Here is an 18573-nt window from a genome sequence, read left to right as displayed (position 1 = left end):
GGGTGTTTCCTTTGGCAAAAGACCCTTTAAGAATGTGGGTGACATTAAGTGGCATGAATGCTGCTTCTCTCAAGATGAAGTAGCCTCCTTCCTTCCAGCTTGTACACCACGTGTGTTTCCTGTTAATCCTGGGAACATAGCCTCACTTTCAGAGACAGTGTAGGATTATCATCAGTGCTCTCTTGCACCTGCCCAGAACTCCATGACTGGAAAAAGTCTTGTTTCCAGACCTTTTGTTTTGACTCCCAGTGCCGAACAGCAGAAACATCTTCCTCTATGGCATTAGCCATCTCCCTTTCCTATTCTTGTCAATTCCAGTCTCTTTTATGAATTCTGATACAGTGAATTCAGTTCATATGATAATGGATTGGTAATAGGATTTTTTTTTTTAATGTTTTCTAGGAATTTCAAATAAATGAGCAGGTCCTTGCTTGCTGGTCTGATTGTCGTTTTTACCCAGCTAAAGTCACTGCTGTTAACAAGGATGGTAAGGCATTTATTTGAATTTCGATTGTTTTTGCTCAGCCTTAGGGCGTAGTTTATAATGTTTGATAATGTATTTTATAGTTTGTTAATATATTTTCAATATGTGCTGTTGCCTAGGAATGCTCTCATTTCAAGTTAATCATGGTGTTAGGATTTAGGAAAAGATTATAAATGGAGAGAAAGCTGGATTGAAAAGGGGGATTAAATTCTTTGCCTCCTAAATTGTGGTCATTGTTTCATAAGACAGTTATGGTTCACCTGCACTTCACTGGGAAGTGTGCAGATTCTTGCTGTCTGTGAATCCCTGATATAATTGATGAAATAAGTCCCTAATACTCTTTTCACTTATTTGTGAATGGCCTAGAGATGAGTGAGCACCAACAATCATTTATTTTTTAAAGATTTATTTTATTAATGCATGCAAAAGCTGGGGTATAGGCCAGCTGGAGTATGGGAGGGGGGTGAGAGGATTCACTAGAGACAGAATGGGAAGCAGAACAGGTGGACTGACTGAAATACACTGCTGAGGGGAGCAGTGGGCGAGACAGGAGAGGTCTTCTGTGCCATGTGGGTCTGCTGTACCTGGCTGGGGATCGAACTCATGCTGTAGTGGCTGCCAATAGCTTGATAATGTGCTGAGATTTTACCCCTTGCACCACCAGGGAGGCCCCATTTCTTAAAAATGTTCTTTTTGGGTGCAAGGTGATAAGGGTGGTCTATAATATTGCTAGTTCAAATGTAGGTGCTGGGATTTACAACACTGGGTTGGGATGCCTTTGCCAGATTTTAGAACATGTAGGGAGTCAGGACAGGGAATTTGACCAAAAAGAGGCTCATTTTACTAGCACAAGGGCAAGAGGAGGGTTATTAAGATAATATATATGGTTAGTACCCTAACACTCAGAGAATAGTCCCTGGATCTAAGGGATACCTTTTTTTTACATTTTCTATCAGAATATTAACTGTATGTCTGTGATCTATGCAGACTATTTAGGGTAATCAAGCCTCTTAATGCCATGGATAGGGATGACTTTATGGCCATATTGACTTTTCATTCAGTTAATTTATTCAGTTATTTATTCAGCACTCTGTTAAATGCTGGAACTTGAACTGAAAAAGGAGTTTTGTCTGAGAATGTGTTGAAATATTTAAAAATACACATTAGTATGTAGCAGACATTTCAGTTTCTCTTTCACTATATTCACTATATTCCCCACTCCCATCCCAGTGTGTGTTAGACTACTAGACCAGTGTGTGTTAACAAATAGATGTTGTAAGTCTTGTACCAGATGTATGTTATTCTTAGAACACATTCCTCTTGCCTGAGATCACCAAAGCAAGTTTGAATCTTCTAAGTTGTCTAAGAATTACCGATCCACAAATTCATGATTGACTAAGTCTTTTTGAATAGACCCTTGTTTTCCTGAATTATTTTTATGTTTGTGTTCAAAATAAAATACATTGTTATTTTATGTGAATCACATTAACCTTAAAAAACTTATTTTAAAGGAAAACTTACATTTTATTAAACTATTTAAATCCTTTAAGTAAAAGACAGTTTTTGGTTTTTTTTTAAATATTTATTTATTTATTTATACAAGCACTGGGTACAGTCAGAAGCGCGGGAGGATGAAAGAATTCACCAGAGCCAGAGCAGTGAGCAGAACAGGCAGACTGAAGAAATACACAGCTGAGGGGAGCAGCGGGCGCGGCAGGAGAGGTCTGCGCGCCATGTGGGACCCTCGCCTGGCGGCCGGGGATCGAACCCGCGCTGCAGAGGCTGCGGGCAGCTTCGCAACCCAGCACTCAGCCACTGCGCCACTGGGGAGGCCCCTAAAAGACAGTTTTCTTCAGACAAAAAAGACACTTTTTCAGTCTTACTTTCAAGCTTAGTCATTTTTCTGCTCTTATTGGATTTTATATCATGTGGTATGAAATACAGATGCTCTTCATGTGCATAGATATTTCCTGAAAAAAGTCAATTAGGTTGATTATACTGACAAAGTCATTTTTTCCCCCTGAATAATATCCTTTGGAGGTGTGCTCCCTTGGGGACATGACTGTCCTTTAGATTGAAAGAAAGTTAGATTGAAAGAAAGTAAATTTGTAGATAGATAAAAGAGGTAGCAGGAAGAAAGGAATATTTTTCTTTTGTTCCAGTAAAGTCCCAGAGTCACATGGAGATAGAAATGAGGTGAAGAGGATTGGACTAGGGAATAACAAAGGAGGGCCAGATTAAAGAAGAAGGGTTTGGAGAGTTCTGGGAGGTATCTCATGGAAGGGGGAGATAGTAAAGGCTTAGGAACCTGTCAGTACAATTTGCATCTAATATCTAGAGAGTCTAGAGCATGGCAGTATGGATTAAAATAACCAAAACCCTTGTTCACAGCAGAGTGACTTGGTGCTGATACATAGCCACCCGGAAGAGCTCAAGGCAGGAGCAGGATGATGCAGATTAATCTTATGGGATAGGGGAGGTACCCTTCTCTGTAGTTACTGGGTTTTATGTGTGGGTGGATCTGAAATGTTTTAAAACAGTAATTTAGGAACTGAGTCCTGGGCCACGTTATTGGCCATAGTTAATTAGGGTTTTAAAATGTCTTTTAACTTGGAGCAACCAGTGCTTTGGAGGTTGTTTTAAAAGTCTTTTCAATTTATTTCCTCCATGAGCTAAAATTATATGTGGGGGAGTCTTGTGGTAATGATTGCTCCTTAAACAGTCATTTGCAGCCCTTCTTTGTGTGTTGGTTCTGTGAGCTCCCAATTCTGTCCTTGAGTTTTAGTTAATTGAAGAATGTTGAAAGTGAGATTTCTGCCAAAACCTGTTTTTTCCAAAGGTCTTTGGAAAGATCTTACGGTTCAACACTTACTCAGTCTTGATACTAATTGGAAACAGGAGAGGGAGGACATGGGGGTGGGAAAACCTGAAAGTTAGTGGAACTGAGTGGGTGATGTTATTGCCACCTTGTGGATTGTGAAGGATTAGCATTTGTGGGAGCTCAGAACTGCTTGTTTCTGAGGTAAGAGTGACTTTCAAGTGTTGCCTTTGGCGTAAGTTCTATCTCTGGGAGTTGGTGGACAGTTTCTGGTTCATCATGATTGATTCTAGCACTTGGGAGGGACAACTCTCAATTCCCTTTTTGCTCTTTTCCTTGGTATTTCCTGCCCTGCCTCAGTATTATCTGTAGCAAGGGGCTCCATAGCTTATTCTACTAATAACCTACCCTTTTTATGCTCTGTAAGGAAATTCTGGCTTGGTGCTGCTAGGAGGAGGCTGGAGATACGAAGTCATGCCCTGTGGATTCGTCTTTGGAATACTTGGTCTGATTTTCTTGCCACTTTTCATGTTTTGGTAGTTTGTTAAAGCTCAGCATTGACTGAGCTGGCTGGTGGGAAGGGCTTTATTTAGCCAGAGTGGGAAAGTAACTGCCAGCATTGGGAGTCTGGTGTGATTGAATGACAATTAACTAGTTATTTAGCACTTGGAAACTGGGAAGGGCAATGCCATGTTATGTAACCCTTTTCACCTAGAATGGTTTTTTGGCAGTGGCAATTCAATGTCATTGAGTGTGAAGGCAGCCACACCTGGTAGCCTTCTTAGACCTTCTCTGTATTGGGAGTAAAAGATGGATTCTACTTGCAGAGAGGGGATCTTTGTTTGGAAGCCATCTCTTGTGAATTGGACTCAGCTTTTTGCCAGGGCTGCTTAGCTGCCCCTTTTAACACCTGGCATTCAGAGCGACTTGTCTGGCAGGGCTTTGTGATCCCACTCTGGACCATTCTGCAAGGCATCTTTCTGGGGGAAACTGAAAGTAGGTTTGTATTTGCAACAGAATGTGGAAGTATTCCTTCCTGTTGATTTGTGGTTCTTTAACTTGAGTGAACAAGCGAATGAGCTTCTTAAAATTATGCATATTCTTAAATCATGTGACCCTCATCCCCAGTTCATTTTCTTTGGGCCAGTGCTTCAAGTCTTTGTAACAGGAGATTCTATGGAATGATATTATTTCTAGAATCTCTGGCTGAAGAAGTTACCTGTTTTTTGCTTTTTTCAGACTGTAACTGATACTACATTTGAAATGTTGGGAGGTTGTGACAATGTTAGTAGCTTTTCACAGAGATGAAAGGAATATTCCCCCTTCACCCCAGGTGCTAGCTTAGCTCTTCTATGGGGGATGGAGGGTTGGTGCTTCCCTTTTAAAGTGACTTGGTGGATGATAATAGTCATAACCACTGTTGATATCTTGCTCTGTGGCAGCCCCTATGCTAAACCATTTCCATATATGATCTCATTTAGTCTTCACACAAATATGGGAAGCTTGTTGTCATCAATCCCATCCTCATTTTATAGATGAGGAACTAAGCCCATGAATTATATATCTGCTTGAGAGCACATACCTAAATGGATTGCTGATATCAGTGGCGGCCCATGGAGCTCCAAAGTTCCTGAACTGAAGTTCTCACAGTCCCAGCTCTCTGAAGCAGGGTTTTCCTGCAGGTGTTCACTGGGGTAGTGTGTGTGCATGTGCCACATGTGATACTAGGGTGAATATAGATGGTCTGTGCTTTCTAGACTGGGTGGTATCTTGAGGGCCTTGACAGAGACAGGATCTAGTTTCAGTCCGTTCTTGATGATTACAGGCAGCTCACTGCCCTTTTGAGCAGTTGGAAATTAAAAGGAATAGATGACTTGGAATAGATGAACATTTTGGGAACTTTTGGTCACAGAACCTAAGCCCATTAGGTAAAGTTTCTAAGAGGAAAAGACTTGGTGGGGAGTGAAGGGTGTGCGTTGTAAACACATGCATATTCTTTTGCCTGCCTTCTGAGGCCTCAAGACTTTGAAAGTTTTGAATCTCCTTCCCGTGGCATTCTGGCATTCTCTGACTCCTGGAAATTAGTGGGCGGGAGAAGGGCCCCAGGATTCAGTTGTGGTAGATTTTAAGAGCAACAGAAATCTGTCCTATCCAGAGTCACCTGTGTATCCCTGTTTCTTTGGTCCTGGAGAAGAGCTTGCTAACTATCTAGTTTTGTTCTTACATCCCTTCTGTTATTACTAACTGCTGTAATGTTTTCTGATGTGTTAAATTCCTCACCTGTGGTGGGTAAGGCCAGGTAAGGAGCCTAAGACAGGTGGCCTTTGTGCCAATGATATACTTATTTTTCTCTCATTTACATGCTATTCGTTGGATGTTGTTTGAGGTCACAGGAGAGCACTATTGTCAGTGACCCATGGGAAGATTACATGGGAAAACATTCTTTTAAATCATACATGAAACCACAAAAGTAGGTTTGGGGCCTCTTTTCAGCAGTGGTCTTAGCTCACTGTTGTCTGTGGGATGTGTTGTTTTTGTTCCCTCTGATTTGTTAAAACCCAGGTTAGACTGTCTACATTATCAAGATTATTCTTGTCTTTGAAATTACAGAGGGTCAGAGTTGGGATATTGTTATCCAAAGACAGTAGTTCCTGATCACCTTTAGGTTTTTCATAGTGGCCAAGTGCTCTGGGTATGTAGTTTAGGTTTAGACTTGGGGAATAGTGTGGATTGGTAGGAGAGGAATTGGTGAAAGATTAGCAGACTTGTTATGATTCTAATCCTAGCTCTGTCAAAGACTTAACATAGAACTTGGGGCACACTCCTTCATCTATGCCTCCTTTTTTGAGCCTGCCTAAATTCAGAAATGACTTCAAATAGCTGAAAATGTTGTACTTTTGGGTAGCATTACTTAATGTTGTCCTTCTTTATGTTTGAAATGTGTGTAAAAATGGACAATTTTTATTTTGATGTAACTGATGCTGTACTTTCCTTGTTGATAAAATAGTTAAAACTAAAAAGCACACCTGGAAGATACTGTAGGTTTAATTTTATTTTATTTTATTTTTTTTTTTAATAGAGGCATGCTTTATTTATTTGTTTGCTGGTTTGTTTGTTTATACATGCACTGGGTACAGTCAGAAGCGCGGGAGGGTGAGAGAATTCACCAGAGCCAGAGCGGGGAGCAGAGCAGGCAGAAGGACCGAAGTACACTGCTGAGGGGAGCAGCGGGCGGCAGGAGAGGTCTGCACGCCATGTGGGACCCTCCTCCGGTGGCCGGGGAGCAGCCGGGGATCGAACCGGCGCCGCAGAGGCCGCGCGCAGTTTCGCAACCCAGCGCTCAACCGCTGCGCCACCGGGGAGGCCCCTGTAGGTTTAATTTTAGACCACTGCAGTGAAGTGATATCACAATAGAGCAAGTCACACAATTTTTTTTTTGGTTTCCCAATGCATGTAAAAGTTAAATATACACTGGCCTGTTGTCCTCTGTTAAGTGTGCAATAGCATTATGTCTCCATGTTCATAACCTTAATTAAGTGTGATACAGAGGCACAAAGTGAGAGCTTACTGTTAGAAAAATGGTGCCAATAGATTTGCTCGATGTAAGGTTGGCACAGACTTTCAGTTTGTAAAATATGTGATATTTGGGAGGCACAGTAAAGCAAAACACAATAAATGAAATATACCTGTATAGGCATGGATTACTTGTTGGCACACATAATATTACAATTTCATGAGAACTGAGTTCTTAAAACTTTCACTCCATACTTCCACCCCCATGCTCACCAAAGCTGTACCATCTTTGCCTGGAAAGGGTCTGTTTAGAGTTCCTTAGCATGCTTATCACTGCTCCTTTGCTTACTAACACTCTCAAATAGAGACAGGAAGCTAGATCTTTGTTGTAAGTATTCACCATTGCTGAGCTGCCTTTACAGAATCATGCTTTCATGATTTTATGTAGAATTATGCTCTCATCTTTAGGATTCCTTTATCTTAGCTTGTCATCTAATTGCTTGCTTTAAACAACCAAGCATAACTATATGTCCTTATATCCATCTTGTTTGTGAACTACTTTCTTCCTGTATAAGTGACACTTGTGACATATAATCACCTTTATTTTGTAACTACCAGGAGTAAAGATCAGTTGATATTTACTAATTGTTTATTGTTATGGTTCTTAGACTTCACTGTGCACTGGAATTATCTGAAGGGTGGTTAAACACACATTCCCAGAGTTTTTTGATTCAGTGTATCTGGGGTGGTGCTGGTACATGCATTTCTAACAAGTTCCCAGGTTGCTGATGCTGCTGGTCTGGGGACCATACTTTGAGAGGCACTTATTATAGTGATCATCGTCTACAATGAAACAGGTGCTGTGTGAAAGAGAAACTAGTGTAAGATGTGGTCTCCAGTTTTAAAGATCCTGCCTTTGAGATTTGGGATCTTCCATCTGAATGTAAACTATGTATGAGGCTCTGCAGACTAGTGCCAAATGAATCTTTGAGAAGTTCAAACCAGTAGCTGGGAAGTCAGGGAACTTGAAGAACTACTGTGGTCACTTCATCTGGGTGCTTAAAATCAATGAAGGCACATTCCAGGCAATAAAACACTGATAAAGGTGTGGAGGTAGAAGTGACACAAGGCAATTTCAGTGGGTTGCAAGTAGTTAGTCACTTTGAATTGATATACATTGCATGCTAATAGTGAGAAATAGATTGGAAAATTATTGGACTCAGATTGTACTGACTACTGGAGAAGGGATGCTTTTAATACATATGAGTAGCGATTGATAGGGCCCTATTTAGACCTGGAAGAGAGGTGAATTAGGGTGGGGAGAGAGCATATAAGAAGGAGGTAACCAGCTGGAAGGTCTTAAAATTCTTTGTTGCATTCTGCTCCCTGCTCTCATGGCTTTTTTTCTTCCATGTTGAGTGAGAAATTAGTCCTGAAAATTGTCCATGTTTAGCCTGTGGTAGCCCCGTATACAGTTACCTGTGGTTTGCTGCTAATCCTGACAAGATTAACTATGAATCTCTATTTTTATCCCTGGGACAAAAAAGAAAAACAAAAAGGAACTAGTGGGTTCTAAGATATGAAAGTTTGATAGTGTTGTATTAGGGTGTAATGATGAGAACTTTTGTAGTTGGAATTCTTCTTTAGGAAGATAATTTTTGGATTTTTAGCTTTAGTTTTTCAGCAGAGTGATTTTTGTTGGACTTTTTTTTTTTCCTAATGGAATAGAACTGAACATTAGCAGGCATCATTTGGTGTTTTGACCAAGTCTCTATTTTTAAATATTGTAATCATTAGGATTTTATATGGATTTTGAGATTAATATAATCTTCAAAAACATGATAACCTTTAGCAGAATGGTCATATTCCCTTTAAAATTTGAAAGATATCTACCTTGTGCTCAGAAAATAGATCAAGTGATTAAAATGAGTAAGTCATTAAGGAATAAATTTGTATTTTCGTCACATTCTTTATTGTTTTATTGGCCTTATTCTTGGTCTAAAGACAGGGCAAGTTTTTTATATTAATGAAACATGAAAATGAATTAGTTTTTGATGGCTTTCGATCTACTAGAAATAAAAAGAAAACTTGCTATGTAATCTTTAGACTAAGAAATGAAGGCAAGCATACTATCTTAGCCATATGTAAGCTGAATGTGGGTCTTAAGCAATTATTTAATTCCCATATTTTATTATTGTGGTTGGCACTTCCTTGTGTTTATGCTTTGAAAAGTTTTGTTGCTTTCATGAAACTGCAAGTTAAAGTCATGATATCTTCTTAAATTTTAGGTACTTACACTGTGAAATTTTATGATGGAGTAGTTCAGACTGTCAAACATATTCATGTCAAAGCTTTTTCCAAAGATCAGGTGAGAAATGTGGTTTTGTGCTTTGTGGTATGAATAATGCTAACATTGCAGTTTTGTTTCTCAAATAAAGACATTACATTTGTTTATGATGGCAAAGTCTTTATTTCCTCCATCTGATACAATTTCACCAGAAAGTAATACACAAGTTTTCAGAATTGTAAATTTTTGTCTTTCTGCCATTTTCTTTTAATACAGATTATTCTTTCAGAACGTGCCAAATACTTGGATACCTGTTATCCTTGTCTTTTTTCAAAAGTATCTGGTTATTATTCTTTTTTGTCTTCTCTGTCCCCTGTCTACCCCTATCTCGCCCCCCAAGCTTTTTCCATCACAGGGAACTTGCTGAAATGCTTGAGGAGCCCTAGATGGTTTTTTTTTTTGTTTTGTTTTGTTTTTTTTTTTTGGTCATCTAACTTTGTCCTTCAGCTTAGGACCATAACTTCAGAACTATAGTTTGAGGTAGTTTGGCAATCACTTGAATAAGATGTGCCTGGATTGAAATTTTGTTTCCTATTGTCCCAGTCACCATGCATGTGTGGGGCTACAGAGATGGCCCATCTAGAAGTGTTGCCTACTTTCTTCATGATTTTTACCCTTTTAGTGTTTTTCATGTTTTTGTCAGAATGACCTAAGGATCAAAATTTGGATACTAATGTTTTAAAAAAGTTCTGATTTTAATTAATTTTAGCTATTGAGACAGCTGACGCAAGTTAGTGAAGGATTTTATCAATGAGTCATAACTGGTTACCTCTTTTTGGGTGGTTGTTCATATGACAGTGTTTGGGGATGCTGGAACCTCTTGTATCTTTTCTTATGATCAAATGCTTCTGCTTACCAAGATTTTAGTAAATTCTTTTGTGCATAGATTTAGCAGTTCCAAAGGATGTTGACACATGGTATCTTTAAAGATAGCCCCAAGAATGTTACTGCCTTTTGCTGGCTTTCCTTTTCAGAAAACTGACAAAATTATAAAGCACTAGTATTGAATATCTTTTCCCCTCAGGCATCTATGGAGCTATGCAGTACTCTAAAACATTATCTTGGCTTTAAATTTGGTAACTTTTTATTGTTATGTTTATGGAGAGTTAGTAGAGATAGATGGATATATTAAAAATTTCACCAGAGTTCCAGATAACATTTAGCTCTTTACTCTGTTGTACTCAATAAATTGATTGATAGCATTCAAGGTGCTTTGACTTGGAGATGGGCACCTTTTCCATTGTGGATCGTGGGTACCTCAGTTCTCAATTCCCAGCTGCCTCTGAATGTCTTAACCTCATCTCACAACTGGCAGGTGGCCAAGCATAGATTGTGGCCCCTACTTGTTTTTGTTTGCTCTTTTCTAAGGGTGTAGTGGTTTAGAGAAATGATTTTACAGGTCTCTTCAGCTTTAAAAGTCTAAGGTTCTGTAAGGGCCACTTTCAAAGCAAAACTTAAAAAATATCTCTGGTAGATAACTTAAAAGCTTTTTTTTCTTAACAGTATTAGAATAGATTGTTTTTTCTGTAGACCCATGCTTCCCTAAATGTTTTGATAATTTTTATTTTAGGAGCATTTATCTTTTTGAAGTTGTAAAAACAATATATGTTGTTTTTAGGAAAATTTAGGACACAAGCACTAGAAAGTAAAAACTACATAGATACCATTGCGCTGAACATTTTGATGCATGTTCTTCTGTGCTTCTTGTTAAATATATATGTGTGTGTGTATTTATTTCTCATTTCACAATGGGATTCATGAGGTATCTTACTGTTCTATAACTTGCTCTTTTCTATTCACAGTTCCTTAATACTGTGTGAGACTTTTAATGACTATCTAATATTCTGTAATTGTATGTAACCCTACTTTGTGCAATCAATTACCTAGTGGTGGTTAAAGATATTTGTAAATATAGGTGCACAAGCCTGATTATTCTGTTAGCAAATTTAATTTCTAGGAATTTACTATAGTTCATAAATACAAACTTTTAAATCTTGTGATCCAAATTGCCCTTCTTTGCCATGGTTGCAGTTTATATTTGAGAAGTGCTTGTTCTCAAACCTGGCTATTTTCAGAAAAATTGTGGGGCTTGAAAAAATATTTTCTTCTAGGTTTTAGCTTCAGGGATTCTCCTTGTTTGTTGTTTTTCCCTATGGGATACATTAAGCTTTCATTCACAGAGTAGTTTAGACACTCCTGTTTCCTGTTTATGGAAAAATCTGTGTGCATAGTATATGCTAAGTGTTGGGGAATCCCATATGAGTGAGGTATGGTGGACCCTGCTCTTCTCATGAGGACTTGAAAGAGAGATGCCTATACAAATAAACTTAATTGTAGTTTTGGAAACTTCAGGCTTTCACACAGTCACACTAGAGCATAAAATTTTTAGGATAGCTTCTTAAAGCCTGTAGTTTATAAGAAAAGTAACCAAGAAGCAGTCCTCTTAATGGACAAAATCTCAGGAGCTCAGGAACAGTGTAACTGGCTTGTTGGACTGGGCACAGAAGTAGAGACCCTGTTTTTGAGTTGGACAATCTTTATATCTTAACTGTTCAACCTCTAGTTACCAGTTTTTCACTACACAGTACTTAGTCACCTCTGGCAAACTGAGCCAGTCCTCTGACATTATTTAGTCATGTTTGGGATGAGGAGGACAGGGCATGAAGGGTTTTTCTTAGAACACCTCTGTCAGATAGATTGCTTTCTAGAAGAAATCCTTGTAGGTAGCTGTTACTTTATTTTCTAGTGACTTACCAATTATAGTAAGGAAGATTGCTTTGTCTCAGAAGGAATTGAACAGAATTGTTGTTTTCTTTAAACTTAGGGTTGTTTTTCAACCTTAAGAGTCTGGGTGGATATTTTCAGTCGTGCGTATCATATGTCCATATGTGACCTGGCATATGTCCTCTTTAATTTCTTTTGTCTGTCTCCATATGTTTGCAAAAAAAAAAAAAAAAAGCCACCTGATTTTTGTATTTGCAAGTAATCACAAAATATGTTTCATCGCTATTTTGCTCATTTTAGAATATTGTGGGTAATGCTAGGCCTAAAGAAACAGATCACAAAAGTCTTTCATCATCTCCTGATAAACGAGAGAAGTTTAAAGAGCAGAGAAAAACTACGGTCAATGTGAAGAAAGACAAAGAGGATAAAGCCTTTAAGACAGAAAAAAGATCCAAACAGCCTGATAAAGAAGGAAAGTTAATCTGTTCTGAAAAAGGGAAGGTTTCAGAGAAAAACCTTCCCAAGAACGAGAAGGAAGATAAGGAGAACATTTCAGAAAATGACAGAGAATATTCTGGAGATGCTCAAGTGGACAAGAAACCTGAAAATGACATTGTGAAGAATCCACAGGAAAACTTGAGGGAGCCAAAAAGAAAACGAGGCAGACCCCCTTCCATAGCTCCTACTGGTGAGTTTCCTGAGTGGGCTCTGCAATGGGCAATGCCAGAGTATTCTTCTTTGGCCCTTTGTGGTTCTTTTTAACTCCAGTACTTCATTTCTTCATTTTTGTGACTGACTGATTCGTCCCATGACCTGAAAACAAGTTGTGTCTGTGGAGCTCACACATCGTGTATCCAGAGAAATATAAGTTGGGAAACAAAATTTCCACAACTGCACTTCTGGGGTGGTAGATAACTGTCTACTAGATACCTCAGCTTATATGATAAAACCTAATAAGCTAAAACCTTTTGCTTGTGCCTATTCAAATGATCTTAGTTGAAATAAACTTAGTAGGACCTGGAATCAGGAAATATAGTCTCCATGAGAGACGTGAAAGAGGAAAGGCAGAGAAGTATTAAATAGGTCTAAGTCTCTGAATGATATGAGGTCCAAGAACCCTGGACCTAGGGAGGCATTGGTGCACTTTGAAATTGAGTGCTCTGGAGAGTGATTGTCAATTGGAAATTTCCATAATTTTAAGTAAAAACGGTGAGGTGGCTAATTAGTAAGAATCAGGTTAGAGGTTATAGTACAAACTTAGGGAAGAATATACAATTATTTTAAAAAGTTGAAATTTGGAATTCTTTCAGAATAACCAAGAATAATACAAACCCTAAAGTTATTCCTAAGCCAGACATTTATTCTCTAGATTGATTCAGGGCCATGAAGAGCCCCCAGACTCTCTAGATTGAACACTGCCTATGATATAAGGCAGTGGGTCTCTCAGATATTCTTGCTTGCGTATCCCTTCATGAATATTAAACAACTGAGTCCCCTAGCACATTTTAAATGATATCTGTTTTTTTCCTCACAAATTTAACTACAAAAGATATATTTAAAGCATTAAGTATATTTTCGTCAAAACATGAAGCTAAAGTTAGCTTATTCATTGTTCTCTTATGATGAAAGATCTCAAAATCAGTCTTCTCTATTTAATCAGACAGGTACATCAGACTTCATGTGGGGGAAAAAATCTACCTTAATTAACTTTAAATAAATTCATTATTATTCCCAGTAGACAATCTTTTCACATATGAGTTCAAATTTTCAGGTGGGAAACTGAATATAGATTGATTTGTTCCCAGATGAAATTAAATTAGATATCTCTTCCTTCAGTTGTTGTATCTGGATTTTGCCTTCCAGAGTGGAGCATGCTGGAAATGTCACTAATTCTAAAAAGGGCTCAGACCTGTGCTTTCCTATGTGGTAGCCACTAGCCAACATGTGACTATTGAGCACTTTAAGTGTTGCCAGTCTGAATTGAGATCTTTTATAAGTATAAAATATACACCGGATTTCAAGTACTTAGTATTAAAAGAACCAAGAATGTAAATTATCTCAATTTTTTAATATTGATTACATGTTGAAATGAGGTTTTTGGATGGGTTAAATAAAATATATTCATAAAATTACTTTCACTTTATAAAGTATCTTTAAAGTGACTATTAAAAATTACAAATTACATATGTGGCTTGCATTTGTGACTCTCACTATATTTCTATTGGATAGCATTGACCTAAATTTACTGACTTCTCAACAGGGTTTTGGGAGAGAAATAAACCCTATGCCCAAGGCAGGATCTGTAATGAATTAACTTCTCTTTTGTACTGAGAATGGTACTAGTTGTAAACCATCTTTGGGAGAATTAAGAATTGAGGATTGAGAATCCTTTGTTCACATGAGGAACCCTAACTGAAAAAGTGGAGATTTTAAATCTCTAGGCAATGTTCATTTTAAGGTGTGGGGTGAGTGAGAGGCAGATCTTTTTATGTAAGTGAGGGAAGAGCACTTATGCAAAGAGAGGTAGAAAATGTGAACTAGCAGAAATCTGACGTGCCCTTATATCAGGTTAGGAAAGAGTATATGTGGAAATTGAGTGTTCTGAAACTGATCCCCATTAGCTATTCAGCTCTGGCTTGTACTCTTGGAAAGTATATACTGGGGTAGTTGCACCCCAGTTTGCAGACTGTTTCTTCTGTTGACTTGACTTCACTCAGATAAAAAATAAGCAGCAGTTGGGTTTGGGGCATTCAGTTTATTGTTTTTACTTCATATGTGTAAGGTTTCATACCAAATAAGATCAATTTTAATAGAGAAATAGTGTTTCCGAAGCTTACTGTTAAACTTGCCTGGGGTGCTCCTCCCATCAGAATGTCTGGAGTTGGATCTGGGGATGCAGATTGTTAATAACTTTCCCAGATAATTCTTATGGTAAGAAGAGTTTGGGAAACATTGAAATTCTGTGTAGTCAGCCCTGGTTTGTATATGGTATCGAAGTGAAGACTTGCCAAAAATCTCATCTGTACTTCAAATTGTTTCCAAAAAATTGCTTGGAATCTATCAGTAGGTTGACTCGGAAGTCTTGAGCTGATTGTACAGGCCAAATTGGGACAGGATCTGAGTTATTTAAGGAGGGTTGTTTGTATTTGTGTTTACTTTGAAATGTGTGTAATCTCCATGTTCCCTCTACTTGGAACAAAACAATGTTGATACACTAGGAAGACTGAGCACAGGAAGAGACTGGGAGTTTTATACTCACATCAGGTTTGCCTCAGAGCTTAGCTCTGTCTCTTGTATAGCTTTCTGAAGCTTCTGGTCTTCAGTGACTCTTAGTCCCTTTCCCATTCCTCCTCTCATATTTTTCCCTTCTCCTCTTACTTTCCCATATACTTCTTTCTCCCTCTTCCTCTTTTCCCCCCTCTGATAGCCCTCCCTTCCCCCATGCTTCCCAATTTCTTTTCTTTTTTCTTCTGCCCACCATTCAAATTCCTGAATGGGGGAGAGCTTTGTAAGTGTTAGGTTTAAAAATAAAGAGTGAGTACTATCCAAGGGTTTGGCATCTACACTGTTAAATTATGCCAGAGCTGGATTTGCTAGGGATCAACAGTCTTCTCTGGAACACTGACTATCGAATAGCCTATTCTCCTGAGATTTTTCTGGAATGGTTTTTAAAAGGTTATGTTTTGTCCCTCAAAACTAGGACCTATGCCAAGCAAGTAGCGCTTGAAAACAATAATCAAGCTATAGTCATAGGGTGCACATTTTAGGAATTAGCTTGCATGATGGATTTCCTGAGTATTGAATAAACTAAATTTTGAAGAAATGATTTGATGGTGATAAAATGACCTTTTTATTGCCCCTCTACTTTCATGTTTTAAAGCAGTCAAGTTGGGGTGTGGTGTTTAAAAAGAGGGCTTCAGGAAAGAAGTATGTGACTACAACTGGATCATAGGAGAGATCAAAAAAGATTCAGATCAGTCAGCAAGGTGTTAGCATTTCCCATAAGAAAATAATTTCTCATGCATTTCACTTTTTTGTTCTTTAGTTTAAGTAAGAATGCCCTTGATCTATTTATCGTGCAAAGTTGTCTGTATGTGTGTGTGTGTGTGTATATATATATATAGATGTGTATATACATATGTGTATATAAATACACATATATATTTTGTTTATATATATAATAATGAAGATTGGACACTAAGAAATTACATACCTTTTTTGGTGTAATCTTACATACATTGTAGCTGTGGATTCAAACTCTCAAACTTTGCAACCAATAACATTGGAATTGAGAAGACGGAAAATATCAAAAGGAAGTGAAGTCCCCTTAAAACGACCTCGACTTGACAAAAATTCATGTGAGTTTCCAGTTTGTATATGTGTGGCTAGAAATTAACATCATTTGGGTTAGCTTCCCCCATATCCATGTTGTCCCTATACTCAGTGGGCTCTAATGCTTGTCCTTGATCACAGAAGCTAATGTGAGTGATCTGTGCTTGGTTCAAAAAGAATATTGCAGTGGTGTCATCTCCATAACTATAAATTATATTTGATTTGGATTCTACTGGAAATTTAGTGACTTAGGATCCCTTCCTAAGTGAAGCTTTAAAAATACCATTTATTGATTAAAAAAACAAACAAGTCCTTTGGCTCCAAAAAGGATTTGTATTGACTCTAAAGTTCTATAAACTGTATTGACTTTGGAAGTTAGTACACAGACTTTTATGTTGAGAAGTCCCAAAATAGAACTTAGTTGTCAAGATTGGGACATGACTTGGGCACATATGTTCAAACCATGAATCCTTAAATAAGGAAAATTCTATCCTGGCAGAGAAACTATGCCTTTAAATAAAACTATAAACTAGGGAAGGGTACTTTCTTTTATCACTATTCTAATATTCTAGAAGACTCTCTGTAAAACTCTTATAGAGGCAACTAGTTCAGGAATTTGTAGTGGCAAAGTTATTCTTTTTACTCATCTCTTGACTACAACTCTCTTAATGGTTTATAGCCCAGGAAAAGTCAAAAAACTACTTGGAAAACACTGACAAAGAATTGTCGAGAAGACGATCCTCCAGGCTGTCCACTAATGGGACCCAGGAGATCCTAGATCCTGACTTGGTTGTGTCGGATTTGGTTGATACAGTTAATACTGATCCTTTGCAGAACGCATCATCCAGTACCAAGGAATCTGAAAAAGGTAAGAGTCTCTTCTGGATTTATCTTGCCAACCTGACGCCTATCTAGTGAGAACCAATCTAAGTCATTGTGTACTGCTTCCTGCAAGTTATTGAATGAGCTGCATTGTTCTTAACTGATGATTCAGTAGACAAACTTTCTATATGTTTGTGAATGTTTTTGCTTATATATACTGAATGTTGGGTTGGAGACACAGTGCTTGAAGACCCCGTGCCCTTCTCTGTCTTTTTGGTGCCATCTCACTCTAGTGTCTCTGTTTTTTGGTTAACACTTCTAGCAGACCCTCCCTTCATTTTAGTCTTGTCAATTTATTATTATTTTTTTTTCTTTGTGCTACTCATAGTTCTCTTTATTGGCCTGTTTTCTTTGAGCTGCTTCTGATTTATGGTACTGGAACCTATGAATATATTCTTGTATGCTGGGAGATGATGACAGCCTCAAAAAATTCCCTGGCTTTTTTAGTGTTGTGGGAATTTCCCTTCCCAGGTTAAATATACATATATGTTCTCTACATTCGCTTTTTTTTAAATTCCAGGTCAGTTGAAATCTCCTTTGGAAGCTGGCCAGATCTCATCAGCACTAACTTGCCACTCCTTTGGGGATGGATTGGGGCCTACAGACTTGGATTTGAATTGCGAGTCAATGGGAGAAAACACTATGAAAACGGAACCAGCTTGTCCTCTTGCTGAGTTACAAGAGATTTCTACTGTGGCAGGTTCATATTTAAAGTTAACATAATTTTCTAATACATATATTTGCTTTGCTTTGATTGTGAATTGAAGAAAAATTGTAATGATTTTTTTCCTACCTCATTAATAATTCTATATCATTTTAATGCTGTATACTCTTTTCAGTTCAGATAAAACTAATTTGTATTCCTTCTCTTGATTAGTATGGCTAGGTATTTATCAATTTTGTTTATTGTTTCAAAGAGCAAACCTTTTAACTTTCTCTGTTTGTCTTTTTGAAATGTCACTGATTTTTGTTTTGACTTGTTTTCTTTCTTTAAAATTTTCAAGAAACTTAGATCATTGATTTATATCTTACTTTTCAAGTGAGCATTTAAAGTTATAAACTTCACTCTAAATACTACTTTAGCTGTATCCTACACATTTTGATATGCTATGTTTTCATTGAATTCAAAATAACTAGTAATTTGTTGATCATGGATTGCTTAGAAGTGTTGTCTTATTTCTAAGTATTGAGATTTTTTAAAGGTACTTTATTGTTACTGGTTTCCAATATAATTCCATTATGGTCAGAAAACATGATTTATAGGATTTCAATCTTTTAAAAATTATTGAGACTTATTTATGACTCAGCATATGATCTGTCTTGGAGACTGCTCCATATGCAATTGAAAAAAAATGCGTTTGCTTCTCTGTTCTTTATATGTCAGTTAGGTCAAAGTGATTGATGGTGTTTTATCTATCTATCTATCTGTCTATCTGTCTATCTGTCCTTCCATCCATCCATCCATCCATCCAT

At 37.7% G+C, this 18573-nt stretch overlaps 1 protein-coding gene across 6 annotated transcripts in view; it reads left to right on the top strand.

The window, feature by feature from the left end:
• Window positions 1-18573, top strand: part of PHF20 (PHD finger protein 20) — a 125789-nt gene that overhangs the window by 68822 nt on the left and 38394 nt on the right. For 5 of the 6 annotated variants that reach the window (XM_054696807.1, XM_054696806.1, XM_037495940.2 and 2 more), the window contains 6 exons: window positions 403-487; window positions 9104-9183; window positions 12187-12574; window positions 16131-16244; window positions 16898-17086; window positions 17621-17800. In XM_054696807.1, the coding sequence (XP_054552782.1) occupies window positions 403-487; window positions 9104-9183; window positions 12187-12574; window positions 16131-16244; window positions 16898-17086; window positions 17621-17800 (1036 nt within the window). The remainder of the gene's footprint in view (window positions 1-402; window positions 488-9103; window positions 9184-12186; window positions 12575-16130; window positions 16245-16897; window positions 17087-17620; window positions 17801-18573) is intronic. The other variant, XM_054696812.1, reaches the window with a different exon arrangement.

Source organism: Talpa occidentalis, unplaced genomic scaffold (genome assembly GCF_014898055.3).
Source record: "Talpa occidentalis isolate TD23 unplaced genomic scaffold, MPIMG_talOcc4v2.1 talOcc4.10, whole genome shotgun sequence".
NCBI classification, from domain to species: Eukaryota; Metazoa; Chordata; class Mammalia; order Eulipotyphla; family Talpidae; genus Talpa; species Talpa occidentalis.
This window is presented reverse-complemented; position numbering and strand designations above follow the sequence as displayed.